The following is an 18,844-nucleotide window of genomic DNA, read 5'->3' as shown; positions in this document are numbered from 1 at the left end:
ACGAAAGTGAAAGGATCAACCCACATTTGAACAGCGCAACTCAAGTCGCTGCTCGGGGAAGTCAGAAAGATTTGTTAAAGTTAACAACCATGGGTCGGATCTTAAAGATACTTATTTACTTGTACCTGTGTGCAGGTAAGTTAATGTCCTCAGCTTTGTTACAGGTTGCAGTATTTTTGGAGCTTCAGTGTGTCGGATCAACAACTCTGTTAAACCATTAGACATTAATGAAATGACCACCATACTGTACTGAAATATAATGCACTATACACTATTCAATATAATAATGTCCTGTAATCTCTTAGGCGGCAGAACACCATAGTATACTACACTATACTAAATTATACTATACTGTACTGGACTGTACTATAATATACTGTAATACTATACTACAATATACTATACTAAACTGTAATATAATTCACTGCATGATACTATATAGTGATATATTATTCTATACTATATATTACATTGTGCTATAATCTACACTGTAATATACTGAACTGTAATATGCTATATTAGGCCTTGGCCATAAAACAGTACTGATATAGCATCATTGATCTGTCTCTTAATAATGAAGCATGACATGCAAACAGTCAGTCATTAACACCATTGTTAATAAAAAGAGACAGGTTAGCTTGACAGTGCAGCAGTTTTTTATATATTGAGTATATTACCTGTGTTCTGTGTTACATAAAGTGGTTATATTTAAATAAAGTAGCTAAATTCAAGCTTTTTTTCTCCTGGTCTTTATTAAAAACAGGTCTTTAAATATTATCAGTAATTATCCATATCGACTAAAGTGAAACATTTTATCATGATACATTTTTCAACTATATTGCCAGGCCCTACACTATACTATACTGCACTGTGCTACAATATACTATCCTGTACTGTACTATTTTACACCATATTATCCAATACTATATTATAATACACTATACTGTACTGTACTGTGGTGTATTGTAATATATTGTAATATACTCTATCCTAATATATTACTCTACACTGTACTCTACTATATTACATTATTCTATTCTATACTATGCTATATTACAGTATACTGTACAACATGTTCACTGACTGAACTGAGTCTGTGTTTCTCTCAGGTGTGCAGTGTGTCCATCAGATGTCATGGCTGCCCTGTCAGTTCATTGATGAACGTGTGTATCTGAATGAGGACAATCAGACTGAGACTGAGCTCCTCCACAGAGAGGCTGTGCTGCAGTTTGGTCAAAAAGGAGACGCTCCGGTTAATCCACATGCCATCACTTTCCTTGTCACTGGTGAGAGCTGCAGCCTAAAGGAGCAACAGATTGAAAACTATTGTATTCTACTGTGGTCTGTTCTGTTCCAGGATCTAAGTTGGACCTGCGACAGTACGTAGAGGGAGTGGGACCAAAGCAGTTGGAGTGTGAGCTGCGTAGGTACAGTACACCAGGCATCCATGTCCGCTGGCCAGTCAAGGGATCCGAGGAGTACAACCGCTGGTTCAGCTGCACCCTCAAACACACCAGGGGCCTGTTCAACCTCAACAGCTTCCTCAGACACCCAACTGACCAACCACCCACAGGACAGCATGACTACCGCAAGTGGTCTGTAATTCCAGACAAAGAGATACTCATCACAACAGGTAACTCCACCACAGTTTGTATTCATATGGTGCTCTAAAGTTAATATCAGGGGGATTTCACACCTACATCATTTGGACCAGTTAAGATAGACCATGATCCGGTTGCCCGGTTAGTACAGTTCATTTGAGCTGGTGTGAAAGCTGTCAATCTAAACAACCCACCTTTTCAAGTCTGGGTTCAGTTCCAGAAGGACTCTGGTGAGGTTTGTTTGTGGTCTGAAAGCAAACAAACTAACCACAAGATTTTATGTTGGTAGATATATGGTTTCGGCATGATTTCAAAAGCGAAACTACAAATAAATCCATCTGCTGATCGTACAGTCTGTTTTGGAGCCCTTCGTCTAATTGATCTATATAAGCCATGTATTAATTGGATTTATTGAGTTAGTAGCATGTACGTACATCAGCACTGGTTCCCTAATTAGTTGGTCAAAAGCTGTTAAAACTGTTGTGCTTGTAACCTACCTAGTCCATTATAGAGGTTTTGACAGTGATCCCACGCTGTCACTGTGTGGACACCACACGCCTATGAGCCACAACAGACACCTCCTTTTTGTCTTGTCTCTACCTGTTAAGGCCTGGTCAAAGGCAAGGAGAGGCAGTTTTATTTATATAGCACCATTCATACACCAGGCAATTCAAGGTGCTTTACAGAACTTGAAAATGCATTAAAATAAAAACATTAAAGGAACATTAAAATTGCATTTGAGATCATTAAAAACAAAAGCTAAAAGCAGGACAATAAATAGTTTAAAACATTACAGAAAATGCATTTAAAGAGCAAACATAAAACAAAAGCAACAGCAGACAAATATAAAAACAATAGCTACAGGTGTGCAAATTAAGGGGAGTGGCGGTTTTCAACTTTGGTGAACTTTGAGAGGGGCAGTCTTAACCAATAGCAAAGACATTTACTTTGGCAAGTGATGGCCACTCCTGCCTATGAGGGACTGTGCCCTTAGTCATTATGCATATCATGCAGCAATTTGCTAAATAATGCTTAGAAATGGTTATTTCTTCGTGACCTGTTTGTCACACCAGAGTACATAAATAGACACATCAGAATCATCAAAGTGTTGCTTAAACTTCTTTCAGTCACCAGAATTTGATTTCCTCAAGTGGGTCATGATGATGCAAGATGACGATCGCCAAATCAACAAGTTACCTGTCTGTCCATTTAACTCAATGTTTACTCCTCTTGGTTTGCTTGTATAATTTTTTACACTGATCTGGAACAAATGAACCGAAGTACAGACCTGAAAGCACCCCCAGTCCCATATCTCTGTTTAATCTCAGTCTGTGTTCATGTCTAAGAACTACAACATATCTCTGTCTTGTCACATCTGTTTCCACAGTTGTCATGGTCATCAAAACACAGTCTCCATCAGTGACATCAGTCCGTGGTGCAAAACAAAAGCTCCACTGCCAGTTTGCTCTCGATCACAAAGTACCAAACATCACTGTGGAGTGGCACTGGCAACATCATGGAGAGAGAATCAGACTCTTCAGCCATAACAGTCGCTTAGGACAGATCGAGGGGACTGGTGTTGGGCTAAAGAGCCTCGCAGGTGGAGATGCTTCCTACACCCTCTCCAACGTCAAGATGAGCAGTGAAGGGACGTATGTTTGTTCGGTGTCAGTGAATCCACTGTTCACCAGTCTGGACATAAGTCTGAATATTGAAGGTGAGGAAAAGACAAGTTACTAGAATCCAATGTCAGAACAGACTGATATTTTGGGCGATTAATAGTCCTATTTAAGAAAAAGAATTGTATCTCACAGCTGTCGTTAATAGATGGAGTTGTCATGGATTGTTTTCCCTTGTTTTCATTTCATGTTATTTTGTTCTCTCCTCAGAGGCTCCCAGTGTCTCCCTCAACGTTGAACCCAATCTCTTGCTGTTGGAGGACACGCTACAGAGGGTTGACTGTGAAGCAGAAAATTACTACCCTCTGGATGTGGACATAGTTTGGTACAAGCAGCCCCCTCCAGTGTCAGGCCAGGACTTTCCAGTCCCCGAGAAGCTCAAGAATGCATGGCACTCCAGCCACAGACACAACCAGGACCAGACCTACTCGCTGTTGTCTTTCTTCTACCTCAAGCCTTCACTCAATGAATCAGGGACACAGTTTACATGCATTGTCTCCCATCAGTCCCTGACAGCGCCCATCAACAAGAGCTTCATCCTGACTGTTGAAAGTAAGAAGAAGATGCTGTAGTACCATTGTGTGGCCACACAGTGGCAGCAGAGGATTTGACTTCTGTAAATTGACGCTTGTTGACTGTTTTCTCTGTTTAGACCCAACAAGCTGGACGTTAATGTTCATTGTGATGTCAGTGGCCGTCCTGTATTTTGTGCTGCTCTTCTTGCGTCGAGGTGAGTGTTGTGAACACCCTCAGACAGGCTGTTAAAACATCATGATGCTGGTGTGTGAAGAGTCCAGGCTTCTGTCATAATAAGAAATAGTTTGATTTAAACACTAGATTTAAAAAGAACATTAAATAATGTATGAAAAGCTAATTAACACTCACACCACTACAATCTTTTAATGTATAGTGCAGGTAAAATTCAAATCATCAATGTTGGCATCAATTTGACATATGAAGTGTTGATGTCTGACACTAATTATCATTTATTTTCTCCACAGCAAGAAAAAGATCATGGCAGGTAAGATGAAATGAAAACCAAATTATTGTTTTTTTATTTAACCATCACCATCAGTGCAAACCAACATTTAACCTGTATGTGTCTTCATATGTGTGTTCTGAGCAGAGGAATCCATACTGAGCAGCCTTGAACAGACCAACTGGAAACACCAGTGAAGGCAGACTGTCCTCCTCACTCCTCCTCCATTGTTTGCTTTTATTTCAGAACATCACAGACGGTTGATTTTGGTTTGTTTCTTTAAGATGAATTTGGGTTTCTGTGAAAACAAGTGTGTTTTCATGTTACACTGATTTTGCTCTGATTTTGCTCATGTTAAAAGTAAGTGATTGGTCTCCAAGTGAACAGCAATCTTTTAGTGAACTGGGCAAATGCAGCAGTCACAGATTAAAGGTGGCTTGTAGAGTTTTATTTATTCATTTTAAAGATTATTTTCTGGGCTTTTATACTTTCATTTGATAGGTGGCAGCTGATAATATGACAGGAAAGGGGGTAGAAAGAGAGAATGACACGCTGCAAATGGGCTGCAGGTTGGGAGTCAAACCAGCAGCAACTGCAGAGGACTTACAGCCTCAGTACATGGGACACATGATCTACCAACTGAGCTACAGAGACGCCCTGCTTGTAGAGTTTTTGACCACTAGTAGTGCTGTGGAGCAGCTGCTTTTACTACTGGGTCACTGTTACGTGCCTGAGTATACAGCGATCAGGCATAACATTATGACCGCCTGTCTAATATTGTATTGGTCCCCCTTTTGCTGCCAAAACAGCCCTGACCCCAGGCATGGCATTATGGGTGGGACTAACGTACCTGGGCCCACCCACTTCTACAACTGGCCCACCTTAAATGACTGGGAGAACATATATTTTCTCAACTTTTATTTTTAATGATTAAAATCAGGATTTTTATACACCCTTAAGACAAAAAAAAGTTTCTATTTGACAAAAAGACAACATTTATTTGGCTATTATCACATGTGAGGTCTGGACCAATCACAACAGGCCATTATTCGCTGCCCCACATATCTTACACTCACACACGCACATCACACTATGGCGGTTGTTCAGCAGAAACTGAAGACTGGTGTACTACGATAAGCATATCATTGTCTTATTTTATACCTGCAAATGCATTTCTCATCAAAACCAGAACTTCTATAAAATGTAGACAGTACAGGAGGTAGAGCTGAATATTTCTGCCTGACTTGATGTCTTCAGATGAGCTTCACAGCACAGACAGTTCAGTTTATGAATGAACAGAGCATCGCATCACGCTCTCTCTCCTGTTAAAAGTCATTGTAGCTCACCCATTATTCTGATCGCTTCGTTTCTCTCTCTCCTTACAATCAATTTAAAGAGTAATCCAGCCAAATCAAACGAAAATGCATTAAAAGGAATAAAATGTCAGTTTTATTAATGATTGATAAACTGATCTACTTGATCCATAGCAAAAATATAGATAAGGAGATATCCTGTGCCATTTGAAGGAAATACAAACTGCTGCCTTGAAATAATAAGATATCTCGACACTGAAACTGTTTTTAAAAGCATCATAATCAAGTGCTAGTCGCCATCCACAGCATGATACCAGTCATTTTTGTTGAATGGGGACTACCAGTTGGAAACAGTGTTAAGTTTTGTAATTAAAAAGCCCACCCAAAGTTACTGTGGCCCACCCAAAATTGAAATCCTGGCACCATGCCGACCTGACCCGTCGAGGCTTGGACTCCATTAGACCCCCTGAAGGTGTGCTGTGGTATCTGACACCAAGATGTTAGCAGCAGATCCTTTAAGTCTTGTAAGTTGTGAGGTGGGGCCTCCATGGATCGGACTCGTTAGTCCAGCACATCCCACAGATGCTTGATTGGATTGAGATCTGGGGAATTTAGAGGCCAAGTCAACACCTCAAACTTGTTATGCTCTTCAAACCATTCCTGAATAATTTTTGTTTTGTGGCACAGAGCATCATCCTGCTGAAAGAGGCCACAGTCATCAGGGAACACTGTTTCCATGAAAGGGTGTTCATGGTCTGCAACAATGCTTAGGTAGGTGATACGTGTCAAAGTAACATCCACATGGATGGCAGAACCCAAGGTTTCCCAGCAGAACATTGTCCAAAGCATCACACTGCCTCTGCTGGCTTGCCTTCTTCCCATAGTGCATCCTGGTGCCATGTGTTCCCCAGGTAAATGACATACACGCACCTGACCATCCACGTGATGTAAAACAAAACGTGACTCATCAGATCAAGCCACCTTCTTCCATTGCTCCGTGGTCCAGTTCTGACGCTCACGTGCTCATTGTTGGTGCGTTCGGCGGTGTGCGTTCGGCGGTGCACCGGGGTCAACATGGACGCCCTGACTGGTCTGCAGCTCCATACACAACAAACTGTGATGCACTGTGTGTTCTGACACCTTTCTATCAGAACCAGCATGAACTTCTTCAGCAGTTTGAGCAACAGCAGCTCGTCTGTTGGATCAGACCACACAGACCACCCAATGAGCCTTGGTCGCCCATGACCCTGTCGCCAGTTCACCACTGTTCCTTCCTTGGACCACTTTTGATAGATCCTGACCACTGCAGACCAGGAACTCCCCACAAGAGCTGCAGCTTAGGAGATGCTCTGATCCAGTCGTCCAGCCGTCACAATTTGGCCCTTATCAAACTCGCTCAAATCCTTACACTTGCCCATTTTTCCTGCTTCTAACACATCAACTTTGAGGACACAATGTTCACTTGCTGCCTGATATATCCCACCCACTAACAGGAGCCATGATGAAGAGATAATCAGTGTTATTCACTTCACCTGTCAGTGCTCATAATGTTATGCCTGATCAGTGTAGATCAGAGAAACCCATCCAAGTACTTTGTGCCTGCATCATGAGTCCACTTTATATAATAATATAATTGATTCTAGGTCATTTTTATATGGAAGATATTTTTCAAGCAACCCCCTTGTTTATAGCATTTAAAAATGACTTTTCTCTGTCTTTTAAAAATTGAGGAATAGAAGTGCCTCAAGAATACTTGAAGACTTATTTGACTTATTGTTATTTAAAAAAAATAAAAATGAATAAATATTATTTCTATTTGAGTTTGTTTTGTTTGTTTAAGGAAACTTGTACTTTGTTCTTTGTTTTCATGGTGTTGTGTAACATAACATAAAGATATTTACACCTAATATAATATATAAAGGAATGACTAACTTAATATTCAGCACACAGACGCATTGTATCATTAAAATTATCACAATTTCTAAGATATATTGTATACATTTTAAAATGTCGTGTCAGTAATATTTCATCTGCTGAACATGTGATACCAGAGGCGGGCAAAGCAAGTTTTTTTTCCTTTAAAACGAAAGTGAAAGTGTGACTTCAACTGTGAACAGCTCAGTAGTTCTCGAGCAACGAGGAGAGATTTCTACTTGTTAATAATCATGTGTCGGATCTTAAAGATACTTATTTACTTGTACCTGTGTGCAGGTGAGTTCATGTCTTCAGCTTTATAACAAATTGTGGTGTTTTTGGAACATCTATGTGTCAGATAAGGCAGGAAATGGCCACCATACAGTACTGAAATATAATTCACTATACTACACTGTTTAATATAATATTGTCCTGCAATATACTAGACTGTAGAACACTGCAGCATACTATACTATACTGTACTATATTATACTATGCGTCGTTTGCTGAATAAACTGTTTGATAACCAACTAAATTGTTTCATTTTGTGTTTCTCTCAGGTGTGCAGTGCGCCCGTCAGATGTCATGTGTGTTCACTGATGAACGTGTGTTTCAGAATAATGACAATCAGACTGTGTCTGAGACCCGCCACAGAAATGCTGTGCTGCAGTTTGGTCAAAAAGGAGACGCTCCTGTTAATCCAGATACCATCACTTTCCTGGTCACCGGTAAGAGCTGCAGCCTCAACAGGAACAGATCCAGGATTTGTTGAAAACAGGGGCCATACTTAACACAGTGGGGCCTGGGGTTGCACTGGTGGTCTGGGGGTCCAGGTTCAAATCATCAGTCGAGCAGTCAGACTTTTTCCTTTGTCAGGCAGTGTGCATTACAATAACATGAGTCGGCAACCTGTAATGTCAAAAGAGACATTTTCTGGTCAGATTCTTTTTTTGCTGGCTCACTGTACACAGAGCAAAGCAACAGCATGACGGGCTGAAAACTTTACAAACCGACTTTCTAAATCACCACAAACCACCAAACTGTGATAGAAACAGAGAGGGGTGATAGAAACAGAGCACAGGTAACAACTGCCAGTGACTTCAGCCACACCACAGAGGCAGATGACACACTGCAGAGGCTGACAGGGATTTTATACCTGAACTATGAGCAGGAGAACACACACTTTCACTTTCTCTGACTGTGTGGAAATCTGATGTTTTCACATAACAGATGACCAAGAAAGATGCTAAAATGTGAGTCTTACTGATAAAACATGCACATGTAAGCTGATGAAGGAGATGAAATGAAAAAAAGAGGAGTGAATCGTCAAATCTTTGTATTGAACAGCCAAATCCAATTTGACTGACAAAATTCTGAGTTGGGTACAGCCCTGGTAAATAACCACAAAACCCAACTAAGAGCTAAGAGCCTTGTGCATTTCAGTATAATAAACACAAACAGATATACAACATTCGAATGAAGGCCACTTTTCAGTTTGTCAGGTTTCAGGAGTTTTCATGTATCTGTACTTTAACTGAGTATTTATTTTTCTGACAACAAGTACTTTTACTGAATGACTGACATGGATGTTTGTACTTTGTAAGCCTTACAATTTCAAAACAGGCTTGTTACTTTAGTTTTAATGCATTTGAGGGGAATTAATGAGACAAAGGACAAACGACAAACAAAACAACAAACAACGTTAAAGACGTAACAAGACAAAAAAAAACAATGTAGAAGATGTGACAGGATGAGAAAGAACATAAAAGACAGCTACATATTGCCTTTTTTACTTTGAGTACATTTCAGAGCCTGTACTTTTTCAGTACTTTTTACTTGAGTTATGAATTTGAAATTAAATACTTTTACCAGAGAATTTTTCCTACAACTATCTGTACAATTTGAGTAAGGAATGTGTGTGTTTTTGTCAGCTCTGCTAAAGGAGTAACAGAGTGTGAAGTATTTTACTGTGTTCTGTTTTATTCTGTGTATTCTGTTCTGTTCCAGGATCTAAGGTGAACCTGCAGCGGTACGTAGAGGGAGTGGAACCAGAGCAGTTGGAGTGTGAGCTGCGTAGGTACAGTACAGCAGGGATCCATGTCCGCTGGCCGGTCCAGGGGGCCAATGAGTTCAACCGCTGGTTCAGCTGCACCATCAAACACACCAGGGGCCTGTTCACAGTCACCAGCTTCCTCAGACACCCGTCTGATGACCCGTCCTCAGGACAACAGGACTACCATAGCTGGACTCCGATCACAGACAGAGAGATACTCATAACCACACGTAATTTGGTTCTTTACAGCTAATATCAGTCCCATATCCAAAATTAATCTCAGTCTGTGTTCAGGACTAAGAACTAAATCGTATCTCTGTCTTGTCACATCTGTTTCCACAGCTGTCATGGTCATTAAAACAGAGACTCCATCAATGACATTAATCCTTGGTGCAAAAGAAAAGCTCCACTGCCAGTTTGCTGTTGATCACAAAGTACCAAACATCACTGTGGAGTGGTACTTGCAACATCGTGGAGAGAGGACTAAACTCTTCAGCCATAACAGTCGCTCAGGGCAGACTCAGGGGAAAGGTGTCGGGCTGAAGAGCCTCGCAGGTGGAGATGCTTCCTACACCCTCCCCAAAACCAACATGAGCAGTGAAGGGAAGTATGTTTGTTCGGTGTCAGTGAATCCACTGTTCACCAGTCTGGACATAAGTCTGCATATTGAAGGTGAGGAAGAGACTAACACAAACAAAAACATTAAAAGTCTGCTTACCAGCTTTTTTGTAACATTAAACTGTATCTCACAGCTGTCGTTAATAGATGGAGTTGTCATGGATTGTTTTCTCTTGTTTTCATTTCATGTTATTTTGTTCTCTCCTCAGAGGCTCCCAGTGTCTCTCTCAACGTTGAACCCAATCTCTTGCTGTTGGAGGACACGCTACAGAGGGTTGACTGTAAAGCAGAAAATTACTACCCTCTGGATGTGGACATAGTTTGGTACAAGCAGCCTCCTCCAGTGTCAGGCCAGGACTTTCCAGTCCCCGAGAAGCTCAAGAATGTTCTACAGTCCAGCCACAGACACAACCAGGACCAGACCTATTCAATGTCATCTTTCTTCTACCTCAAGCCTTCACTCAGCAAGTCAGGGACACAGTTTACATGCATCGTCTCCCATCAGTCCCTGACAGCGCCCATCAACAAGAGCTTCATCCTGACTGTTGAAAGTAAGAAGAAGATGCTGTAGTACCATTGTGTGGCCACACAGTGGCAGCAGAGGATTTGACTTCTGTAAATTGACGCTTGTTGTCTGTTTTCTCTGTTTAGACCCAACAAGCTGGACGTTAATGTTCATTGTGATGTCAGTGGCCGTCCTGTATTTTGTGCTGCTCTTCTTGCGTCGAGGTGAGTGTTGTGAACACCCTCAGACAGGCTGTTAAAACATCATGATGCTGGTGTGTGAAGAGTCCAGGCTTCTGTCATAATAAGAAATAGTTTGATTTAAACACACTAGATTTAAAAAGAACATTAAATAATGTATGAAAAGCTAATTAACACTCACACCACTACAATCTTTTAATGTATAGTGCAGGTAAAATTCAAATCATCAATGTTGGCATCAATTTGACATATGAAGTGTTGATGTCTGACAGTAATTATCATTTATTTTCTCCACAGCAAGAAAAAGATCACGGCAGGTAAGATGAAATGAAAACAAAGTAATTGTTCCCATATTGTTTTTTTATTTAACCATCACCATCAGTGCAAACCAACATTTAACCTGTATGTGTCTTCATATGTGTGTTCTGAGCAGAGGAATCCATACTGAGCAGCCTTGAACAGACCAACTGGAAACACCAGTGAAGGCAGACTGTCCTCCTCACTCCTCCTCCATTGTTTGCTTTTATTTCAGAACGTCACAGACGGTTGATTTTGGTTTGTTTCTTTAAGATGAATTTGGGTTTCTGTGAAAACAAGTGTGTTTTTCATAGTGCACTGATTTTGCTCTGAATTTGCTCATGTTAAAGGTAGCTTGTAGATTTTTATTTTTTTGTTATTATTATTATTTTTTAAGATTATCTTTTGGGTTTTTATGCCTTCATTTGATAGGTGACAGCTGATAATATGACAGGAAAGGGGGTAGAGAGAGAGGGGATGACATGATCTACCCACTGAGCTACGGGGACGCCTTAGTTGTAAAGTTTTTGTCTGCTCGTTTTTGGGTGAAAACAGCTGTGCTAATTTTACTGGTGGTCAGTAAAAAGTCTGAGGTCTCTGCCAGTTTAAACACATAAAATAAGAAAAGCATATCACTGTTAAGCTATTAATAACTACGTCTTTGCTGGTCAATGATCAGTGGCATTACATAGAAGAAAATTAAAGAAATAGGGATTCACGCATGTCTACCTGCATCAAAGTGGAAGAATAACTCCACCACATCAGGTGGTACATCCTGACATATACAACTTTTTAAGACACCATTTTGCTGTTTCAGTCATCTGTCCACTGTGGTCCTATGGTAACATTGCTAACACAGACTAGACTGTGTGTTGCTAGTGCAGTGCTAGCATATGGCTAACGTAATGCTAGTGTGGGCCAACTGTCAAGCAATGACAAGAGAGGCATCTTGTAGGAATGATCGCTGTTACCTAAACAGACAGGATTTTCAAGGAGCCGCATGAAGCTGGAATGACTGTTGGAGGATAAGTGGGAGCAGTAAGCTCAGTCAGGATTACAAAGAGTTGGATGGTTGTCATTTATTGTACATCAAAGCATCACAGAGATCAAGCTCCCACTCAAACTATGTGAATACGAGGATTACAGCTGTAGGAAGGAGTAGTTAGTGGCACTGCCACTGTCTGTGGACGGTAATGAATGTCTGGACATTACAGGTGTGTGTGAGACACAAGAAGAACGACAAGATTTCAAGAAAGAAAGAAGGAGATCGGAAAGTTTGTGTTTCTGACTTTTGAGAAGGAATTGCCGGAGAGGCTGTATCTGGATTATGTGTGTTACAGAGTGAGGCTGCAAGGATATTTCTGAACTCTGGGGACATTTCTGGAGAAGATTTGGATTTTAGTGCATCAAAAGAAGGATAGCACCGACTCAGGTAATTGGGTCTAATGTTTAATGGCTGCACAGACCACCTCTGTCTACAACACTGCCTCTGCTTTAGCCTCTTTCTCCAGAAGTACATTATTACTGCCTCCTCCAGCGTCACCATATTTGCTGTTGTCAGGAACAATCAAGAAACTTTTGACTCTTCTACTTCAGGGCAACTTTTGATTGTTTTCCAGGGCTGATCTAAACGGTGCCCTCGAGTGGATGCATTGCTTGACGTTCATGTGAACATAAAGGACACATGGAAATATGTGGGCAGTGTTGGATTATATTGTTTAAAATGTACATGTCTATTTTCAGAGGGAGGGTGGTTTATATTTAGTCTTCTGTGTTGCTAGCCTCCCTAGCCGAGGCAACCTTCTTCCATTTTGAGTTTGTTTTGAGGGTGAGTACTTGCCATGTTAAGTTAGTGTCTTTATAAATGTCCATTTAATGTTTAGTAATTTAAGTTAGTTATGTTCATTTGCCATTAAGCATTTAATTTTGTCTTTAATTTCTAAATAAATACATCATTGTTTGTGGATTTGTCTTCCTTCTTTTTCCATTACTTTAAAATATTGGAACTCCGGACATCCACTGGACCACCACTGAGGAACATAACAGTCACTGTTTTTATCATACAAGTGCACAGTACACATTGCTGCAAAAGGTCTCTCACTATAGCAATGATGGTGGTAATGCACAAAGATGGAAAACAATGCTCCAACTCTGTGTGCTCATGAGTTATTGCAAATCTTCAAAAATGAGCTATTTCAACAAAATTTGATTGGCTTGTAAAATCAGAAAGGTATTTATCTTCAGATTTATCTTGTGACCCTTTAGTGGGTCCTGACCACTGATCTAAACTTGCCAAGTGTACATAAAGTAGTTAAAACCAGCTCTAAGTTGTACATTAATGCATCAGTATGAGCGAGTACTTTTAATTTTGATACTTAGAGTAGACTGCGTTGATAATATTACTGCACTTTTACTACAAGTGCAATTTTAAATGCATCTCTTTTGCTTTCAATAGAGTACTTTTAAATTGTAGTATTGGTACTCTTACTTAAGTAAAAGATCTAGAGTACCACCATTGTCCACATGTCATAGTCCTCATTTGCATGTTTGTGATCAGATGGCCTTATTGGCTACAAAAATATACATAGAACTTTTGGATATTATTTCAGATTGTAGGCCTACTCAGTAGTGAATAATGACAAAGCAGTTAAGTACATTACAGAGTGTAATGCATACTTCAAAAAGAGTAAAATCATAGACTTGATATAATACTCAAAAAACTATGAGTACCCCCAAAAATGATCCAGCAATTTTGATAATTGTAATTCATTACTTATACTGCTGGTCAAGACAGTTTTATTTTAAATTCTCATAATAATAGTAATAATAATAAAATTAACCATCATCATAACAATAATATTAACACACTTTTTGTCTAGTACACTCCACTTTTTTTTTCAACAGTTGACAATAATCCAGTCTTGTTTAAAACACTTCGAGGAACAGATGACATACATTTAACGAAACTTTGTTGTATTGGCTTTGATTCTGTTGGTTGCCTGTTTTTCCTCTCTAATAAGTCACAGTGTATAAATATCATCGTTCATTCTGATGTTTTAAAAGGTGTTCCACAGGATTCAGGGTTCGGTCCCAAATTGTTCTCAATTCATATAAATAATACTGTCCCATCTTCTGAATCCTGGAAATTTCAACTTTATGTGGATAACACAATTTTATAATGTTCTTACCCATAACCATTATAAATATGGTTCCTCCTCAATGACCCTTGAGTTTAAATTAAGGGTAGAATTAATTTGGCCTCAAATGAAGCTCAGATATTTCTAAAATATACAAAAATACATTGTTTAGTCAAAATCCATTAAGAAATTGAAAATGTGTGTCTTACCTCAGGTCTTTTGGGGACAGGCCATGAAGGTCACACAGGTTGGACTTGGTGATACCTTTAAGAACAAGGAATATTTATCTGAGAAGATACAAAAAGCAACAATTTAAGTACTGAAATGCATCATTGTGCCTCTTACACAGCGTCTCTAGCCACTCTTTTAGTTTAGCACTTCCTGTTTCTGCTCTTCTGTGGTTGGTGGGGGTCATCATTAAAATCATGTCACCAATAAATTCAAACTGGGAAAAAATGAGCCGACCTCATGTTCGTCATTTAATTGTGCAACATGTGACCCTCTGTACACACTGATGAAATTGGAGCTGCAGCTTACCTGAGTTTGGGTGCTGAAGACTGTAGTTAGAAGGTGGCGCTGTTGACATCTGAGGTGGGGATGGAGCTGGTTGGAAGAAGCTGGAGCTGGAGGTGCAGCTGGGTACGAGAAGAGACCACAGCTGAGCACTGGCTGCTGAAGGTGAAGGTGGAGGCTAAAGCTGTCGGCTGTTGGTTTTGTTTTTGTTTTGCCCAGAAAGCAGGTGGAGGTGACGCCTGTAGATTGCTGCCAGAGGATGAAGGTAAAGGTCTGAACTTCATTTTTTGCTGCCAGAACCAGCAGGTTGGAGGTGGTGGCCGCAGTTTGCTGGCAGAGGATTAAGGTGGAGGCCTTGACTTTAGCTTTCCACCAGGAAAAGCCGGCGGAGTTGGCTGGTGCCGTTTGCTGACAGTGGAGGCGTCGACTTCTTTTTGACAGAATCTGCGGGCGGAGATGGTGGCTCAAGATTCCTAGAAGAGGATGAAGGTGGAGGCTTGTAATGTGTGTTTCTGCACAAATGTTTAGGTGGAGGCGAGACAATTTCACGTGTCTATTATGAATGGCCCGTCGGTAAATAACACTCCCACCACTCATACTACAAGTCCCACAATGCATTGCGACAGCTGCCGCGCAACTCGATAAAGTGCTGATGGAGCTGCAGCTCCACCTGAGACCAGGTAAAAGTAAAAATATGGCTGACCTACAGCAGAGAGAGAGAGAGAGAGAGAGAGAGAGAGTGTGAGTGAGTGAGTGAGTGAGTGAGTGAGTGAGTGAGAGAGAGAGAGAGAGAGAGAGAGAGAGAGAGAGAGAGAGAGAGAGAGAGAGAGAGAGAGAGAGTGAGTGAGTGAGTGAGTGAGTGAGTGAGTGAGTGTGAGAGAGAGAGAGAGAGATTTTTTTTACTGATTTGTAAAAGTCTGATTTGTGTACTTTTAAATACTTAATTGCTGCATTATTGTAAGTGATGATGAAGAGTCCAGACTCTCCTCTTCATCTCCTCAGTGTGAGTCAGTTTAATCTTTTCCTAAAACACAGCTGGTTCTGTGGTTTACATTTTAAATCTGAAGCCTGCAGTGAACCAGAGAAGCTACAGTTGACTTTTCTGTTGAAGTTCTCAGTGTGTTTTGATCTTAATGTTAAATTGATCAGATCAATATGTTCATCTGTACCTGATGGACTGATGGGTTTGTAATATTATTATATGAGCAGATTTATAATGCAGAGTCATGGAGGGTTTGCATGATTAAAGTGTGTGATATCTTGTGTCCAGACAAAAAGCAAACATTTTCAAATGTAACCCCCACCTGGATATGTGAGCTGAAATATTCTGAGCTGAAATATTCTGAGCTGAAATATTCTCGTTTTCTTTTGTTATTGTTGAAGAAAAAAAAACAATTTTAAATCCTATTTATTTTATTGAGGAAAAAGTTGTTGCAGTCTGGCTGTTCAAATTCATATTTCTGTTCAGTTTTAATCTGTTCAATAAATGTTAATCCTGTTTGTCCTGCGACTTACACTGTGTTTTAAACTTTGGCCCCTTCTGTGATTGAGTTTGACTCCCCTGCTTTAGGTGGAGGGTTGGGCTGCAGCCGTCTGTCAGAATCTGCAGGTGGAGGCAGAAGTGTAGCTTTTGGTGTGTAGTGTATAGACAACAGATTGCTGGCAGTGTCATGGTTTTGGTTTTTTGTTGATTTCCTGTTTTATTTTGGTAGTCTTGGTTCTCCCTCATGTCTAGAAAGTCTAGTCTTTACTTCCTGTCTTTGTTCTTTTTCCCCTTTTTGATTGTCATGTGTTTCACCTGTTTGCCCACCTGTGTCTTCTTAGTTCCCTCTATTTAATCCGTGTTCCACTGTGTCTTTGTCAGTTCGTGCTTGTTTTCCATGTTTGTCAGTTGGTATCCAGTGTGTTCCTTCTGTGTTTTTTTTCCCTGGATGTTTTTTTCAGTTTGTGTTTTTATGGATTCTGTTTTTCTTGGACTTTTACCTCCCTGCATTTCATGTAAGCCTTTGTTTTGTTGTTTTATTTAATTAAACCCATTTTGAACTGGTACTCCTCCTGTTGTCTGCATTTGGGTCCTCCACCTTGTGAAACTGTAACAGGCAGAGGTTGTAGGTGGAGTTTGAGACATTAACTATCAGAATTTAGATCTTAAAGTATGTGTCAGAGATAGTTTGTGTCCTTGCAGGGGGTGGAGGTTGAGCTTGAGGTGGAGGCTGGATTAAAGAGTTGACAGATGCTGCATTTACTGACATGGAAAATCCCAGTTGATCTGATCTACTCTAATATTTACAGCTGTTTTAGATGTAATAGTGTTTGCAGTGGAACTGCTCCTTCCATTTTCCTGGTAGATCTTGATTCTTACATCTTTTGTCTAAAGACTCCAACCTCACATGAGACCTCCACATGTACAAGTCAGCCCTCAGTGGCTGATGATGTGAACATGGGAAGGTCCAGTCTCTCCCCCAGCCTCTGCTTGATGTTGCTGCAGCTCCAAACTGTAGGGATGAACCCGGCCACTCTTGTACCAGTTCTGTGGTGGAACAGGAAAAAGAAGTTGATCCAGGTCCTGGTCACCCCAAAATTGTAATTGAGAAAGAAAAACTGAAGAGACACACATCTGCCAGTCTTCTGCATTGCAAAATGCCTCGATGTTTCAAGAAGAACCGTTTACAGGAGAAGTAAGTAAGAGGATCATACAGTTCTGTGACTGACCAAGAACTTCACAACATAATTTCAGGTATTAAAATTCAAATGCCATATGCTGGATACCGAATGGTTCAAGGCCATCTGGTTTCACTGGGCCTTCGCCTTCGGTGGTGGAAAACGATGGCCTCCATGCAAGAAGTTGATGCTGCAGAGATCTTCTCACAAATCCTAGAACTGGGGTGTGTTATGAGAATAAGTTATTCTGTCCGTGGCCCTGTGTCCCTGGTCCACATTGATACAAATCAACAGATAAGGTAGAGTAAAATAGCATATTTATACAATTATCTACATACAGAATGGTGGGAGTGGAGTCATTTTATGTTTAAGAACAGCCTTAGTTATATTTCAACCTTTGCCCCCTCTTGAACAGGTACAATATATACAATATACTGCCTTACTTTGCCACCAGACAGCCATTTATTTTCGCACTATATTCCCTCAGAAATGTTAAAAAAGATCTCTGCACACCTGAAAGTATGACAGGTGCGTAGGAGGAAGATTCAACTTGAAGAAAAACAGAAAAAGCTCCAGCACATTGTCTCGCTCTCTATTGATTTTATTAAATATCCAAGAACAATGTTTCAGTCTGGATGACCTTCATCAGGTATACTTGCAGCATACAAACATTTCTACCCATATATAAAGACAACAAATTGTCTCCATTTACTAGCATCCAATCAGAGGACTGCTGAGATTGATCAACACCTGAAATGAATTCAGGTATTATCAGCCTGTGCATGTATCAATCTCCAAAAAATTAAATTCTTCCAAATAACTAACCATTTTTCAAATATGGAAGGATACAAAAATACAAAACAATCTTATAACATTACATTAAGCAAAAGTTCATCATTAAGTCCATTAGGAGACAGGGTTTGTAACGTGAATATCCAGTATGCTTCTCTTCTCTTCAGTAGCAGGTCATGGGCTCCACCCCTGGGTGGCATCGAAACATGTTCAATGCCACAAAAGCAGAGGGAAGGTACGTCATGTTTCATGTCACTGAAATGAGCCGCCACCGGATATTCTCTGTCCTGTCTACGGATCGCGCTCTTGTGTTTGCTTATTCTTTAAGTTTTCTGGTTGTTTTGTTAATGTGTGCAAGGCCACATGTGCAGCGTATCATATAAATTACATGAGTTGATGCACAAGTGATTACAGACTTTATAGGAAACTTTTTCCCTGTAAGGGGATGATAGAAATGTGTCGATTTTTCCGTGTTATGACATTGGGCGCAACTCCCACATCGATAATTTCCATTAGTCAAAGTGGTTAAAAGGGTTTGTCATGGAGTTTTTTGATTACTTTTATAAGAGAAATTTGCATGGA

General features: G+C 40.3%; 2 protein-coding genes across 2 annotated transcripts; both read left to right on the top strand.

Annotated features, from left to right (window-relative positions):
• Positions 1 to 3: 3 nt before the first annotated feature.
• Positions 4 to 6,098, top strand: LOC146329258 (tapasin-related protein-like). Its single transcript, XM_084718190.1, has 8 exons — positions 4 to 135; positions 1,110 to 1,286; positions 1,358 to 1,633; positions 2,989 to 3,318; positions 3,491 to 3,832; positions 3,933 to 4,010; positions 4,282 to 4,301; positions 4,407 to 6,098. Exons 1-8 carry the CDS (start codon positions 90 to 92, stop codon positions 4,419 to 4,421), a joined length of 1,284 nt encoding a protein of 427 aa, XP_084574316.1. The 5' UTR covers positions 4 to 89; the 3' UTR covers positions 4,422 to 6,098.
• A 1,336-nt stretch (positions 6,099 to 7,434) lies between these two features.
• LOC146329257 (tapasin-related protein-like) lies at positions 7,435 to 11,944 on the top strand. The gene is made up of 8 exons (XM_084718191.1): positions 7,435 to 7,783; positions 8,047 to 8,214; positions 9,494 to 9,769; positions 9,882 to 10,211; positions 10,367 to 10,708; positions 10,809 to 10,886; positions 11,160 to 11,179; positions 11,296 to 11,944. Exons 1-8 carry the CDS (start codon positions 7,738 to 7,740, stop codon positions 11,308 to 11,310), a joined length of 1,275 nt encoding a protein of 424 aa, XP_084574317.1. The 5' UTR covers positions 7,435 to 7,737; the 3' UTR covers positions 11,311 to 11,944.
• Positions 11,945 to 18,844: the final 6,900 nt, after the last annotated feature.

Source organism: Lutjanus erythropterus, chromosome 4 (genome assembly GCF_056507025.1).
Source record: "Lutjanus erythropterus isolate fLutEry1 chromosome 4, fLutEry1.hap2, whole genome shotgun sequence".
NCBI classification, from domain to species: Eukaryota; Metazoa; Chordata; class Actinopteri; order Lutjaniformes; family Lutjanidae; genus Lutjanus; species Lutjanus erythropterus.
This window is presented reverse-complemented; position numbering and strand designations above follow the sequence as displayed.

Excerpts from the sequence above, each read along its gene's own strand:
- LOC146329258 (XM_084718190.1), top strand. The coding sequence starts at position 90 with ATGGGTCGGATCTTAAAGATACTTATTTACTTGTACCTGTGTGCAG. Across the intron at positions 136-1,109 it reads TTACTTGTACCTGTGTGCAG|GTGTGCAGTGTGTCCATCAG; the intron begins GTAAGTTAATGT and ends TGTTTCTCTCAG. Across the intron at positions 3,319-3,490 it reads CATAAGTCTGAATATTGAAG|AGGCTCCCAGTGTCTCCCTC; the intron begins GTGAGGAAAAGA and ends TTCTCTCCTCAG.
- LOC146329257 (XM_084718191.1), top strand. The coding sequence starts at position 7,738 with ATGTGTCGGATCTTAAAGATACTTATTTACTTGTACCTGTGTGCAG. Across the intron at positions 8,215-9,493 it reads CATCACTTTCCTGGTCACCG|GATCTAAGGTGAACCTGCAG; the intron begins GTAAGAGCTGCA and ends GTTCTGTTCCAG. Across the intron at positions 9,770-9,881 it reads AGAGATACTCATAACCACAC|CTGTCATGGTCATTAAAACA; the intron begins GTAATTTGGTTC and ends CTGTTTCCACAG.